The sequence below is a fragment of the Ascaphus truei genome, chromosome 1 (genome assembly GCF_040206685.1).
Source record: "Ascaphus truei isolate aAscTru1 chromosome 1, aAscTru1.hap1, whole genome shotgun sequence".
NCBI classification, from domain to species: Eukaryota; Metazoa; Chordata; class Amphibia; order Anura; family Ascaphidae; genus Ascaphus; species Ascaphus truei.
The window spans coordinates 30,254,081-30,268,691 of NC_134483.1; the positions used below are offsets into that span (position 1 = coordinate 30,254,081).

General features: G+C 39.3%; 1 protein-coding gene across 2 annotated transcripts in view; it reads right to left on the reverse strand.

Annotated features, from left to right (window-relative positions):
• Positions 1-6,929: 6,929 nt before the first annotated feature.
• EPG5 (ectopic P-granules 5 autophagy tethering factor) overlaps positions 6,930-14,611 on the reverse strand; it is a 133,624-nt gene continuing 125,942 nt past the window's right edge. For both annotated transcript variants that reach the window (XM_075585457.1, XM_075585447.1), the window contains one exon: positions 6,930-14,183. In XM_075585457.1, the coding sequence (XP_075441572.1) occupies positions 14,001-14,183 (183 nt within the window). In that variant the 3' untranslated portion in view covers positions 6,930-14,000. The remainder of the gene's footprint in view (positions 14,184-14,611) is intronic.

Here is a 14,611-nt window from a genome sequence, read left to right on the forward strand (position 1 = left end):
GGGGGGTGATGTGCAGGCTGGGGGGTGATGTGACGGGCAGGGGGGATGGGATGTGATGTGCAGGGGAATATTGTGTGTGTCTGTCCATTAGCAATAAAGCTTTTTAAAAAAAAAGTGTTTACATTTTGCTTTTAAAAAATGGGCGCCACACTCACACTGCATTATATGCGGATCCGCATTTTAGCGGATCGCGCTATAACAGGGTTGAGCTTAAAGGAAAAGGTATATGGAACTTAAAGCTTCTTGTACTGAAATGGTTAATTCGGCATATTTTCATTGGTTAAATTGCATCTTACTCAGCTCGGACCTACAGTTGTTAATTAATCACCCAGTGTCACCCTGAACAGGGCAGCCCAAGCAACTTAAAACCATAGTATGGTAGAATAGTATGGACCTTATGTGTAAATTCTTGTTATTAGAATAGACTTCACATGTAATGAATCTAGGAGATTTCCAAAAATAACCTTCAAACTCATTCCAGTGTTTAAAACACATCTTATCTTTTATAAGACATCATTTTAACAATTGTCCTGTAATCATTCATTCATATGCTTGCATATGCTTAGACTTCTTTTTAGAAAAAGACAATTTCTTACAGGCCCAATGTCCTGTAAAAAAAAGTACAGTGGCGCCTGTTGATACTTTATCTATTATCATAGACCATGAATGAGCACATTCCTAGGAATATCCTTAATACTGACTTATTGTGTAAAAGCTATAATGTTACTGTACTGTACCTTCAACCTCAAACGACAGAGAGGCCAAATGCTACATCTAATATGACAAAAATACACAGTAAAATACTTATATATTCTCTTGAAAAATGGTCATTTTCAGCTGTCTCAGCTGTTGGAGGTTAGTGGCTCCTCCTTCCCAGGTTTTAAACCCGCCCCTCCCCACTTCCCAAGTTAGTGGGTCCTTTCAGTCTACTGGATATAGATCCAATGTGGTCTTTCTCCCTCCTCATAGAGGTAAATGAGAATTTTAATCCTAATAGAGAGATATATTATATCTATATAATTATATATTTTATCTGGTAGTGTTAGGACTTGCGAACAGGTGTCTGCCTTGTCGTGGCTCGCAATCTTACAACAACTTTGGCCAAAGGGTTAAACTAAATGACCCTTTTTCAAGAGAATATATTTTACTATGTATTTTTGTCATATTGGATGTAGCATTGGGCTTCTCTGTCGTCTGTTGTATAAATATGCCACGCTCAATAGCTCTCCTTTTTGACACTTATATACATATATATATTTTGTGGGGGCTCAGGGGTTCCCCAAAAAAGCTGTTTGTGTTTTGTACCTTCAACCATTCAGCGGTATAAAAAAATGATTACATTTATTATATAACTGTTTCCCCTTCCATGCTGGTGCAGGTAGCAATGCATTCCAAGGTCCATCAGAACCGGAGGCTCATTGAGATTTGGTTATCAATTGAATATACTGCAGTTATATTGATAAATTAGAAATAAACATCTGTACGGATTTTCCATTTACACATTTTAACATCTACCATTTACAAATATGATCATCACTAACAAACACGTACAGTGTGCGAACAGCAGACGTGACAACATTCATGTGAATATACAGTACATGTAACATTTCTTCTAGTAGCTGGAGAAGAAAAACAAATAATGCTCACAATGCAAGTGAGAAGCCCAGAGGTAGGACTTATAAGCAACTTGTCCACACATTTTACAGATGCAGCCCACTCAAGAACCAATATGAACCAATGGCAGTGACTTGTTTAAGGAGTTTAATATAGGTGCCTGGACATCTTTTATATTTTGTTTTACACACATCAGCCTCCTGTACCTACAGGTATTTTTGAATAATTTACATAGTTAAATTTGTATACATGGGAAAGACTAGGTTCCTTTGGCTGCTCCCTGCTCTGTGATATCAGTATGTGCTGAGCAGCAGTTTTCACAGACAAAGCCAGATTTTCTTTCTCTTTATCCGTATTGGTACTGGAACAAAGAGGAGGATAAGCCTGTCACGGTAGACCTGGTCTCATCAACACATTAATACCGGGATTATGGATTGAGCACAACAAGGAGGGCAAAATAAATTGTAATTTATTTCCTTTTAAGACAAACACACAAATCTTCACAATTACACTGGATAAACACTTACTGGGATGGGGAAACTAAATCAAATGTCCACGGAACGAATGACTTGAAAACAAAGTCTCTGGGCACCCCTGCAAGTGGGTGCGCGATTTGAGCCGTGCGACAATCTTCGGCTAGGGGCACAAGTTGCCACCCCTGTATCTCCGCCGGAGGAAAGATGTTCGTTTAGTCCTTACAGGATTCGTTCGGGAATACTTGGCTCAAACGAATTCTGGAAGAGGGGTGCAAATCTTCCTTACGATGTAGTTAACCCCTCACACTCCGGGACCGCTGACGCTGTAACTTGGATTTATCTTGGTTGAATCAGTTGAATCTTAGATTAATCTGACTAGGATGGGCGGCAAGCATTTTTATAGGGTTAAGGGTCCTATCTTTAACATACCCAGCCAATCCTCCCATGGGAATAACTTTTCCCACCTACCCCCAACTTGCCAGTAGCTTACAAAAAAGGGCAGAAGTTGCTCCCCGGTCTGCTAAGAGCATGCGCTAAGGTGACACCTAAACTGCATAGCATACCGGGCCCAACCTCTTACCTGGCGACAGCAAGTCTGGGGTTTGGCTACCAAGTGTGAATAGCCCATACTTCGCACCGGTATCTGGTACTTAGCAATATCCCGGCCACCCTAACACCTAGGGTCTGAGGCTTTTCAACTCTGGACTTCTCTAGACACTGGGGCACCAATTTAGCAGGGTGCCCTTTGAAGTACAGAGATGAAAAATCCCTCATCTCATTCATCCATAACATATGGGCATGTTAATGGATTCATTGCTGGACTGGCAGGAAAGGGTTCCTGCCTTTACATTTTAAAACCACAGTGGGCTACATGTTATTATATATACACATTCTGTATGTGTTGGGGACATAAAAACAATATGTATGTGCATGTTACATTTGCAACTAACTGCATTCCAAAAATTAGAGTGCTAGCTCGTTCCTAGTGCAATTTATCCACTTAATTGAATGGGCTCTGTGATGTGGGTTGCGGTTTGACCTATAATCGTTCTGGGTTACAAGACGGCATACAATGTATCCGTGCTGGCTTTGATCTGTAACCACCGACGCACTTCACCAATTCACATTACGTGGATATCAAGACAGCTGGATACATTGTAGCTCTCAGGTACTTCAGGTAGACTGCAGAGCACTTATTCAATTGACTTTGCGGTTTCGACGTCTGTGGTCTAGAGAATGATACCCATCTTCAATGCAGCCACTTACTCGCAGGCACACTTATGCTATTAGTGCTTGGCACAGCGCTAGAAGCTCCCACTGGTGTCGCAAATACAGTTTGCACATCTTCCCATTCCTTCATAACACTGCAGCTAGCTTCTGAGCTGCAAAACAGGGACAATAAAGCTATGGTATAGGGAAAACATGGCATTTTGGTGGCCACACAATTAACCCCTTCAGTCCCAACAAGATTTAGGGTTAAGCAGCCGGGTATAATACCTTTATTGTTGGGCTGGTTAACCCCTTTACCACCACAGGGCTCGAGTAGGGGTGACCAACTCCAGTTCACAAGGGCCTCCAACAGGTCAGGTTTTAAGGATATCCCTGCTTCAGCACAGTTGGCCCAATCAGTGGCTCAGTCATTGACTGATCCACTTGTGCTGAAGCAGGGACATCTTTAAAACCTGACCTGTTGGTGGCCTGTGAGAAATCTGTTCTTTACTATGAGAAAATACATGTAGCATTTTTTTAAATAACTCTGAATTATATATTTTTTGTATTATAACGTAACATGCATCACTGTGTGGATTGTATTGATGCACATATTAAAGGGAAAAATAAAAAAATTAAAACTGGCAGCTTGGACTGCTGCTTTCAGGGATTGCACATCTCATTCATTAACAAAACGTTCTCGCTGCATTTGAATTAGAACAGATTCTCCCGGTGTACCCATGTATGCTATATAATACATTTCAACTGGATAATGAAGAAGTAGGAGCAAGCTGGCTGGTGATATACTGTATGAATACACAAGCATAGTGCTATAGTCTGGTCATTTACTCAAGTGAAGAGGCTTTAATTATGCGGTTTAGATATTTATGCATTGCGCCTGTTTCTGACACCTATTTGAGTTGTATTGAAATAGATTGTGAACACAAACAGATGGAATACAAAATACACTATGCAGAAACATAAATGTAACTTAATGCAGCATTGTGGATAAACTCCTATGCATTATTTTAAATAGTACCCGAACAAGGAGACGATTCCCAGTTACTGTATAACCTTTGCTACACGTCAAACATTCTAAACCTCAAACTAATTCCAATAGTCTTGTTCTTTTTAAACCAATCTGAGGCAATTCTTTAATAAGCCATATCACTATTTCCCACCAAAAATTTTAATTTCAAGAACTTCATTCACCCGTTATGCAATAGCAAATAGATGAAGTAAAAACTGTGAAAACTGCTAACATCAAAGCACAATATATCTTTTTTTTTTTTTCCTTTGGTCATATCAACTAATTTTACAGGCTGTTTATGAGCATAGCTACTTAGCAGGGCTAAGACGTAAGGCACAGAAAGCTATTAAAGCTCCAAGATACCACAGCATGGAGCCAACATTTCCGCAGCTGGAGAGGCGCTTAACCTATAGAGTGTGGCCGCACTCAACAATATATAGGAACAGTCAGAGAAAAGGCAGCACTAGACCCCAGATTTGTATGAAACGGTACACTTCGCTTTGGCGATGCAAAAAGTTACCTTTATTCAGACTCCTAAACAACGTTCCAGGCTCCTAAACGGCTTTTGTCAGGTAAGTGTACCGTTTGATACAAATCTGGATGAAACAACTAAACTGAGTGACACGTTGGACATGGGATCTGCCTTTTCCCTGACTGTTTCTAAGACGTTTAATCACTCTCCATGTCCAAGTTTGCAATATAATGAACAGGAAAATGGCTCAAAGTATGTGTGTCAGCTGTGTGACATTTCAAATCCCTCGGGACTCTTCTGCGAAGCGGTTGTTCTAGGAATAAAACGGAGTGGCCTCGGATACAGAGCATGAGTCAATGTGCTAAGCAGATATCACTGGTGTCACATAATATTATAGCATTAATCAAGGTACAAATTATTTATAGCTTTCATATAGAAAATTATTGTGCCCTTAATAATTACAGCAGAGCCCTAAACTCCATCATTAATGAATAAGTTACTATATTAGCCTGTGGTAGAAAAGCTATGCATGTATGGTGCATGGTGCAGTAGTGCATTTGGTTATGTACGATCTCTTTCTTTTTTTGCAGTCATGCACAGGAGTCCATATATGAAAATGATCAGCAGACACGTCAGTGAAGTCTCCATGTGCCGTCTACCTCTTACCAACCTTACCTAACACGCTATATCTAAATAAGTATTCATATAGATCTCGTTCGCCATGTAACTGATCTACTTTTACTTCAGTAGAAAAACTGCCATTTTAAAGGTTTGCATATATGGGGGGATATTGCGTGAGATTTACACTAAGCTCCTAAACAATACTTTAAGGATTTATTCAAATCTAATATCTATCTTTACCAAGTACATTTGAAGAAGTAGTATATGCGGGTGTGAAAGATATGTGCACTATACTGTCATCTATTACGAACGCTAATGTTTCACAAACTACAAGTGTACTATATTTTCCACTTATGCAATATGTCAAAATAATCAAACATGTATATTAATTCTGCAAATAAGTCAATTGATAGGAAAGGAGCCAGCATTTGTTTTGCTCACAATTACGAACTAAAATACACATACAGTATTTTTGCTGCTCTTAAATGTTTTTTTTTCCTCTCAGTTATAAATAATCTCGAACCAGAGAGACAATTTTATATTTACGGGATGTGGATTATATGCTTTTTTTTTTAGAGACCTTTTTGTATGATTGATTTATCTTTACAATAACACAGATAGTACAGGGGGGAAGGGGATGCTGGGGGGTGGTGGTAGGGGAGGGGGAGAGGTATGGATGGGAACATTGGCAGAGAGGCAGGCAGGATCATTACCAACAATTCTGATAGTGTGTGAGAAACCCCATATCCACATAAAGTTCTCTTGTTTTGGTGTCAAAGAGTCTTATCATTCCGAGTTCAAATGTTTTCCAAGATCCCACAGGCAGTCACAACCATGGAACATTCAATGTTAAAGGATTATACAGCTGCACATCCAGGAATGTAGTATATGTGATTGAATGTAACTAATGGGGACAAGGATGTTACACTGGGGAAACCAGCCAAAAACATCACAGCAGAATGAATATGCACAGACACTCAATACAACACCACGAATAAGGAAGATACTGCTCACCAGTGGGACATCACTCTCACAACCAGATCATTCCATAAATTATTTAAAAATCAAAATCCTCAACGGAATGTTTAAACGGAAAATATTTGAATTCCGAATGATAAGACTCTTTAATACCAAAACAAGAGGACTTAATGCGGATATAGGGTTTCTCACACAGTAACAGAATTGTTTGTAATGATCCTGCCTGGCTCTCTGCCAATACCTCCCCCCTCCCACAGCATCCCCTTCCCCCTCCATGCTGTTCCTTGTCACCGATTTATTACCTTCCAATGTCTTCAAACATCCCTTTCTCACCCTACCTTATCTACATCTGTTTTTATTTTATTTTTTGGTTTTGTTTTCTCCTTTCCTAATCTCTGCTTTAGCTGCGGAATCCTTTGTAAATCAGTATTGCTGACCTGAGGAAGAGAAACACACTCGAAAGCTTGTCTTATTATATCAATTGTTCGTCCAAATAAAAAAGGTATCACCTAATACTGAAGTACTCATGTATTTTTTGTGTTTGTATTTTATTGACAAGTTTACATCATGCAAGGTCTCACAAACATACTTTTCAATTTACATTTTTACATCATTATTCCACTTAACATATACCAACAATTCTTAAAATGGATAGGTTCTAAAACAAATACTATATACCCTGTTTTTCCAGAGTACATTCTAATAATTTCGTTGATATGTTTTTGGCACAGCTGAGGAAACAGCTAAGGTGAAAAGACCATAAGGACAGAACATATGACAGACTGGCTAAACATTACTTACATGGGGTCTCTCTCACTAAACATTGGTTATGGACCCCCCCCCCCCCCATTACTATTCACGTCAATGGATCAGTTTAGCAAAAGAGGTTCACAACATACATTCAGAAACAATGTCTTAGAACTATACAACCTCACATTACACATGGACAGAATCACTTCTCAGTCTGTGCCTACAAATACAAGGCGATATGTGGACCACACAAAGCAATTTTACGCTCAAGGTAAAATGAAAAAAAAAACCTAGTGATCAAACCTATCAGATAACAATGCTTGTATAATCACATGGTTTCCAAAGAGTGAGGCAGCATTAAATAGCTATGGGTTGCTATTTTAATAGTAGAAAACAGGCCATCCCCTGTAGAACTACCACCAATGGCACAACACTCAGGGTATTGTAGTAAAAAAGCCTTATGTATCAGGAAACAACACTTTGTAAGTTGTACATTCAAATTTAGACATACAAGAAAATGCAACATTTCTATTTTCCAGCACATTTTTACAGTGTTAACTTCACATCTAAAATTGAAAAAAGTAAATGTATGGATTTGTAAATTAAATAGAACATAATACATATGTTTAACTTGTTCAGATATGTTACAGATATAAATAATGAGCATCAAACTTAAATCCAAGTGCATGAGAAAATAATCTTCAGTACGTCTTCCAGTGAAGTTGCTAACGAAAGACAGATACACTACAAACAGCCTACAATACTCTCGCTGGCGAGAGCAGCAGCATTTAGCAAATCTGGACTCTACAAACCTCATCCAGATGAACTCGAGAGAGGGGTAGAACTCAGACGCCACATATTGTTACTACGAGCTTTAAAGTGCATACAACATGAGCACATTTCTTTATCAACTATAAAAAAAATAAACTAAATTAAGAAGTACACACACTGTGCTAATGGAGGGGGTGCGATCACGTTGGTCAGGTAGGCCTAAAATGGTGAACAAAAACCACAGCAAAAAACAATAATTTGGCAAAACTTTGTCACACAACAATATTTCAAAGTTTACAGAGTTGTATAAAACCCAGAACAACAATAGATGATGTACGATTTCACCAGGACTTTAGCTCTTTATTGCCCCCCCCCCCCCCCCACACACCCTCCCCCAAGAAAAGTTATTGAATACAAAGAAAACATTGACTATCTGAACAAGTTACCACTACTGTGCAAAAAGTTACGTCGCATTGATACCGATCACAGCACTTTATCACGTTTTAAGCATCAGAGGTTTTGTATCAGGTTTTGAAAAGTGTTTTGATTCAGGGAGAAAGGTTTGTGTCAGCCGTAAGAAACCTAATAAATCAGGTGTTCTACATTTTAAATTGTAGAAATTATGGCACTTCAATTTTTTGGGGAAGTCAACAAATGGAAAACATGATGGACTTGGGCACAGAACTGGATACAGGCCATATAATAGGTGCATCATGTAGACCAGGAGTGGCCAACCCCAGTCCTCAATGGCCACAAATAGGTCAGGTTTAAAGGATATCCCTGTTTCAGCACAGGTGGCTCAGTCATTGACTGAGCCAATGCTCGAGCCAACTATGCTGAAGCAGATCATTAAAACCTGACCTGTTGGTGGCCCTTGAGGACTGGAGTTGGCCACTACTGATGGAGATTGTCAGTAGGAGGATTGGGGACGATCTACAAGTCACAAGGTGACACGTGCAACACGAATGCAGTCAGAACAAATGAAAAGCTCCAAAGCTGCATATTCTTAGAATTTGATGGCAAAACACTGTTTTGAAGCTTGATACATAACCCAAAAGATTATTTTTTTAATTAAAAACTGGTAGCATTAAACAATTATCATTAAACATTTATTTCAAAAGCCAACATCTACTGTATTACTAACGACAGCTGTTTATTGAACAAACTCCATCAAGGGTTATATAGTAAAATGTGAATGATGAATGATTGTTAACAAGTCAGTGGAAGAGGGGGGGGGGAGCATTGTTGTAGTTTGGATAATGGGTATCGGTGCTTAACTTGCATGGCCTTGACTGGAAGGTAACTCCGCCGGAGCTCTGTTACCCATCATCAGAGCTTCAGGAATCTATTCCCCTACTGACTTAGATGGCCACAAACAACCAAAAATGGCTATACAAATGTATTGAATTCCATGGTTTCTTTATAAACCATACAGAACATCAGGCAAATTGTAGACGTGCCACAATCACTTGTTGAAACACAAAATATAAGCTTAATTGCTTATGACCAGACACAACCACAATGGAGTAATGCATTCCTCACAAATGATAGCTTTATGTTATGTTTTTTTTATGGTCTTGTGGCAGTGCAAACAAAGTACCAGTTACAAATAAAATATACTGTATATTCATCCCCTAGTCCCTGAGCTTTGTATGTCGACTTTACTGGAGCTCTGCGTTAATCATAAAAATAGTTCTACATATTTTGGAAATAGCACTGCAGCAGTGCCCTACATATGACCATTGCAAGCACACACAAAGCCAATATTTTAAATATCCATCACAAATTAGAAGCAAGGCATTTATATAAATAATTTATTTAAAAGCCCACCCACTGACTTGCACTTTATTCAGAATAAACTGCTTATACAGCTGACACGTTAACCCTTTCAATGTCCTTCTGACATGCAGGTTGTCTTTTGATTTTTTTCTATAGAGATCGTGCTCACTTTTCCGAGCAATGGAAACTGAAGTGGAGGGGGCTCCTCTTTCACTTGGATCATCAGGAGGGGGGGGGTGAGAAAGGGGGCTTGCCCACGACCTTGTGATATCTACCCCAAGCAACCACGTGGTCGTGATTCCGGAAGTCCGGTGGCATTCGAGTGGACTTCCAGCAGTCAAAGGGTTAAAGTCCCACATTCCTTTGGCATTTGTAGTTAATCCTAGAGGCAGTGTTTGCCAATTTACAGGGCCCAGGAGGTTTAGAAGTGGGGGGGGGGGGGGTTAGAGAGAGAATCAGAGGGACAGGGACACATATTCTAATTATTACATTTCTATATGGAACGGTACAGAAAGTGACAAAAGCAGAGAACTGAAATTGACAAAGTCAGAGTGGGGTTGAGGGAAATAAAGAGTGACAGAGGGGGAAAAAAAGGCAGTTTCCCTGTAACAGTAACTCAAATAATATATTCTAATAGAGGAGTGGCTCAGTGAGTAATGACACTGATTGGCACGGAATTTGGAGCAGCGGAACTCCCGGTGTTGGCTCCTTGTGACCTTGGGCAAGTCACTTTATCTCCCTGTGCCTCAGGCACCAAAAACATAGATTGTAAGCTGCACGGGGCAGGGACCTGTGCCTGCAAAATGTCTCTGTAAAGCGCTGCGTAAAACTAGCAGTGCTATACAAGAACATGCTATTATTATAGTCTCCTAAATAAAATCCTTATTGCTTTCAGTTGGATTTGGGGGGCTCAATACACAAAAACATGGTCATCTTGCTTTGCGTAATGAATACAGGATAGGCGTCCCAAAGGCAATACAATTACTTGTGTGTGGGGTGGGGGGCAGTTCAGATTTTGAACCACTGCCTTAAGGGTTTACCTGCGTCTCAAAGTAGCACTGCTAGTTATAAAAACATCCAACTCTCACATAACCTTGGAACATCTACTTATATAAACTTGAAGGTTATACTACTTATGCCATCTTGCAATTTGATTTTAGGTTATTTAGTCTTTGCATTCCCTTCCTTCTCCTTCAAAGAGGTTATGTTTCTGTCAACTTTTATTTATAAGGCATTGGCCAGTATTTTTCAACAGGGGTTCTTCGTAACCGTTGGGTTCTCTAGACAAACCTAAAGGGTTTTCTGCAATTTTTAGGTAATTTGAAAATTACACCAAATAAATACAGACGGGCCCGATAATGCAGCAGGTTCCGTTCTATGGTCCCACCGCAAAGCGAAAAACGGCGGAAAGCAGAACCGGTGATTTTCGGCATGTGCAGATCAGCAATTTCCCCTTCTGTGCAGGCGCAACCTCCGTTCTGCGCATGTGTGACCTCTGCACCACCCGTTCTGGGCATGCGCGATCTGGGCAGCCGCGGTTCTGTGCATGTGCAGACATGGCCGCCCCCTTCTATGAGCGGAACGCCGAAAAGCGGGGCCCTACTGTATAGAAGAATTTACAATGCCTCCGATCTTAGACACGCTATCAGATAGGGTTGGAGTTCTGCAGAATTTCACATTATAATTAAAGGGTTCCTTAACAAAAAAAAAAGGTTAAAATACACTGGCCTAGACATTTAGGCACCTGGCTAGCTCCATCCCAGTTATGACCTGCAGCGCAGAGGAAGGAAAGTTAATTTAGGGTCTGCCCACATAGTATACCTTCTCTATAACGATCATTATTCGATGTTAATGCAATACAACAATTAATGTGACTTGAGGTTAAAAGGACAAATAAAAGGACTTGTATTTTTTTTTTAATACTTCGGTAGATACAGAGTAGGATTTTTTTTTTACGTGAAATCAGAAACACCTAGCTGTAGAATTGAAAAAAATCTAAACAAATAAAATAAACTTTGCAGGTAGCTAGTAAAGCCGCTTTAACAGAAAGGTTTTCAAATGGTTTTCAAAGCCCTTTTGTAAACTGCATATTTCTGTGGTAACCAGCCAAAAGAGAATGTCAACGGGTTTTTGGTTAGGCACCTCAGGATCAGATAAGTAGAAAAACTAGGATACATTAAAAGCTGCCGACATTTCTCACTGCCAATTATGCTGCATGTCAGACCATGAAATTCAGCAAAATGCAATATCTACGGGATACACGATGGGTCATGGTTTGCTTTGACATTAAAAAAAAGTTACTAAAAGTTTAAACATTAATGCAACCTTTCACTCCGTTGTGTTATGCTTGCAGTGACTTTCACCAATGCTGCAGCACTTGAGAGATTTCTGCTTGTACTTTTTAAGATTGGGAGATTTAAAAAAAAGGATTTTTCCTTGGAAATAATGCTTTTGCTGCCTAATGATTCATTGTATTTAATAAGAGGCAAATCCCTTGCTAGTCATTTTGGCATTTAAGGAGTTAATGAAGACATTAAGAAAAAAAAAACACACAACACAACATTCAGAGGGATGTATAAACCTGCCTGTGAGGTACTACGCAGAGTGACATGCTCTGGTGATTTGTGGATAAGTAGACCTCATGTATACCAGAAAAGGAGCTTTTACTGCCTGGGTTTCTCCAAAACGGATTGTAAAGCATGAATTGGAAGAGGGAAAGAATTGTCCGTTGGCCGACTGAGACTTCCTATTAACCCAAGCCCTTACTAAAACTGTACAGAATGCAATGTTAAACCTTCAGTAACAGAGAGGAGGTCAATTGCAGTAATGTGAGCTGGTATAGTGGACAACATGACAGATTTATTAGCTCTCAAGCACCATAGTGTATCTATGCACAGACAATAATTATATATATATATATATATATATATATAATATATATATATATATATATACACACACACACACACATATATATATATATATTTATTTTTATATATTATTTATTTAAAGCGTTTGCTGGTAATGGGTTCAAACCCATTTTCCAATTCCCTGTTCATTGGTGTAACTTTCCAAATACAATTTTTTTTTTTTTTTTTTTTTAAATGCCCTAAAAGCATTCACACATGAAAAGGTAGCATTTAGTGTTTTCAAAATGTAAGAACACTGGCGTCGTAGTGATTACAGCTTCTTGGGTTAAATAATATCTGGAATGTTATGAAGCACCACACTCCTAATGATAACACAGGGCTACATAAAGGAACAGTGCGTATTCCTACCAGATATGTCTAACTAAGAACCAAAATCACTGAGATTTGGGGATTGTGGACCAAAATTATAACTTTAATTAAAAAAAAGGATTGAAATCACTGACACTCCCCTTAAGTCTATGAGATGCCCATTGTAAAAATGAATAAGCGACAGAGGACTGGTCTGAAATTATACATATATGTATTTTCTTTTTAAATACTAGGCATCAAAAAAAAACCCACTGAACTCAAGCAATCTCAGCTACTGCCCCCCAGATCTGGCACTTAGAGGGATCCGGCTGCATCAGACACTACTGTATGCTGTATTTTGCCCCAGAAGTGAGAGCCTAGAGGTTTTTAGAAAATACTCAGTATTACTATAAAGTGTTCATGTTCCATCGGATTTCAGAAATAGAAATGCTGCTAAATGTTTCAGTAATGACAGAACTAAGTCGGCTGTAAACTGCAAACTGGGCGTTCGACATGTTTTTCAATAGAAAGAAAGATAAAACAACATAAATCAAATCTCACCAGATTATTATATTCACATCCCACACAATAAGACAATACAAAAGTATATATTCTAGATACGAGTTGAAGAAACATGAACATATTGGGACAGACAAGATTCCCTGGGTGTAGCACAGAGCAGCGATTAGCCGCACACTGCATTGTGCAACCTGGAGGTTCTTGGTTCTGTGACCAATGCAACTTTATACCCTGGTGCACATTAAGTGAAAAATCAACAACATTTGCAAATATCAATCATTCCCCCCCCCCCCCCATACTTTTGTATGCAGTCTTTGCACTTCTTTTTTTCATGATTCACTACAAGTATCACAGATTAAAGAACAACACCAAGAGTATGTACAGTCTTTTGATCACTGTTGACATTTGATACGTAAACTTTAAACCCATAAACATATATATATATATATATATATATATATATATATATATATTTTTTTTTTTTTGGAATACAAACCATGAAATGCACAGGGTAAACAATTACAAAAGAAGCATAAAAAGTTCCAGATATACAACTTCAGTGTCTATCGTATGATGTTTAGATAATGCACTTCTGGGTACAAAGCATTTATGAGCAGCGCTAGCAGCGTGTTTCCATCTTGAAGGCAGTGTCCCGGGTATCTAATAAATTGGCCAGCCTGGGAGATTTGTTCCTGATAGTCTGCATATTGTTTGCCTGTGGTCATAGATTCAACAGCATTCAATGCCTATCGGGAAAATAAATAATGAAAGGGTTGTAATATCATAGGAAATTATATCATGTATATCGCCAGTACAAATATTGACAGCTGTCCATACAGCTGTTTCTCAATGGAGGTGATCCCAATCTCTCAAGCGTATCCTGCACTGTCCCAATACCGGGATAATGACGTTACCCATTTATAGAAGCACACAAGCATATAGCGCAGGGGTTCCCAACTCCAGTCCTCAAGACCCTCACAGGTCAGGTTTTCTGGCTATCCCTGCTTCAGCACAGGTGGCTCAATCAGTGGTGAGCCACCTATGCCACTCTTCAACCGAGTCACCTGTGCTGCAGCTGGGATATCCTGAAAACCTGACCTGCTGGGGGTCACACACAGACTTGCCCTCACTGAAGCTTTGTCCCCGTAGAACCAGTACTACATCTCTACCAACA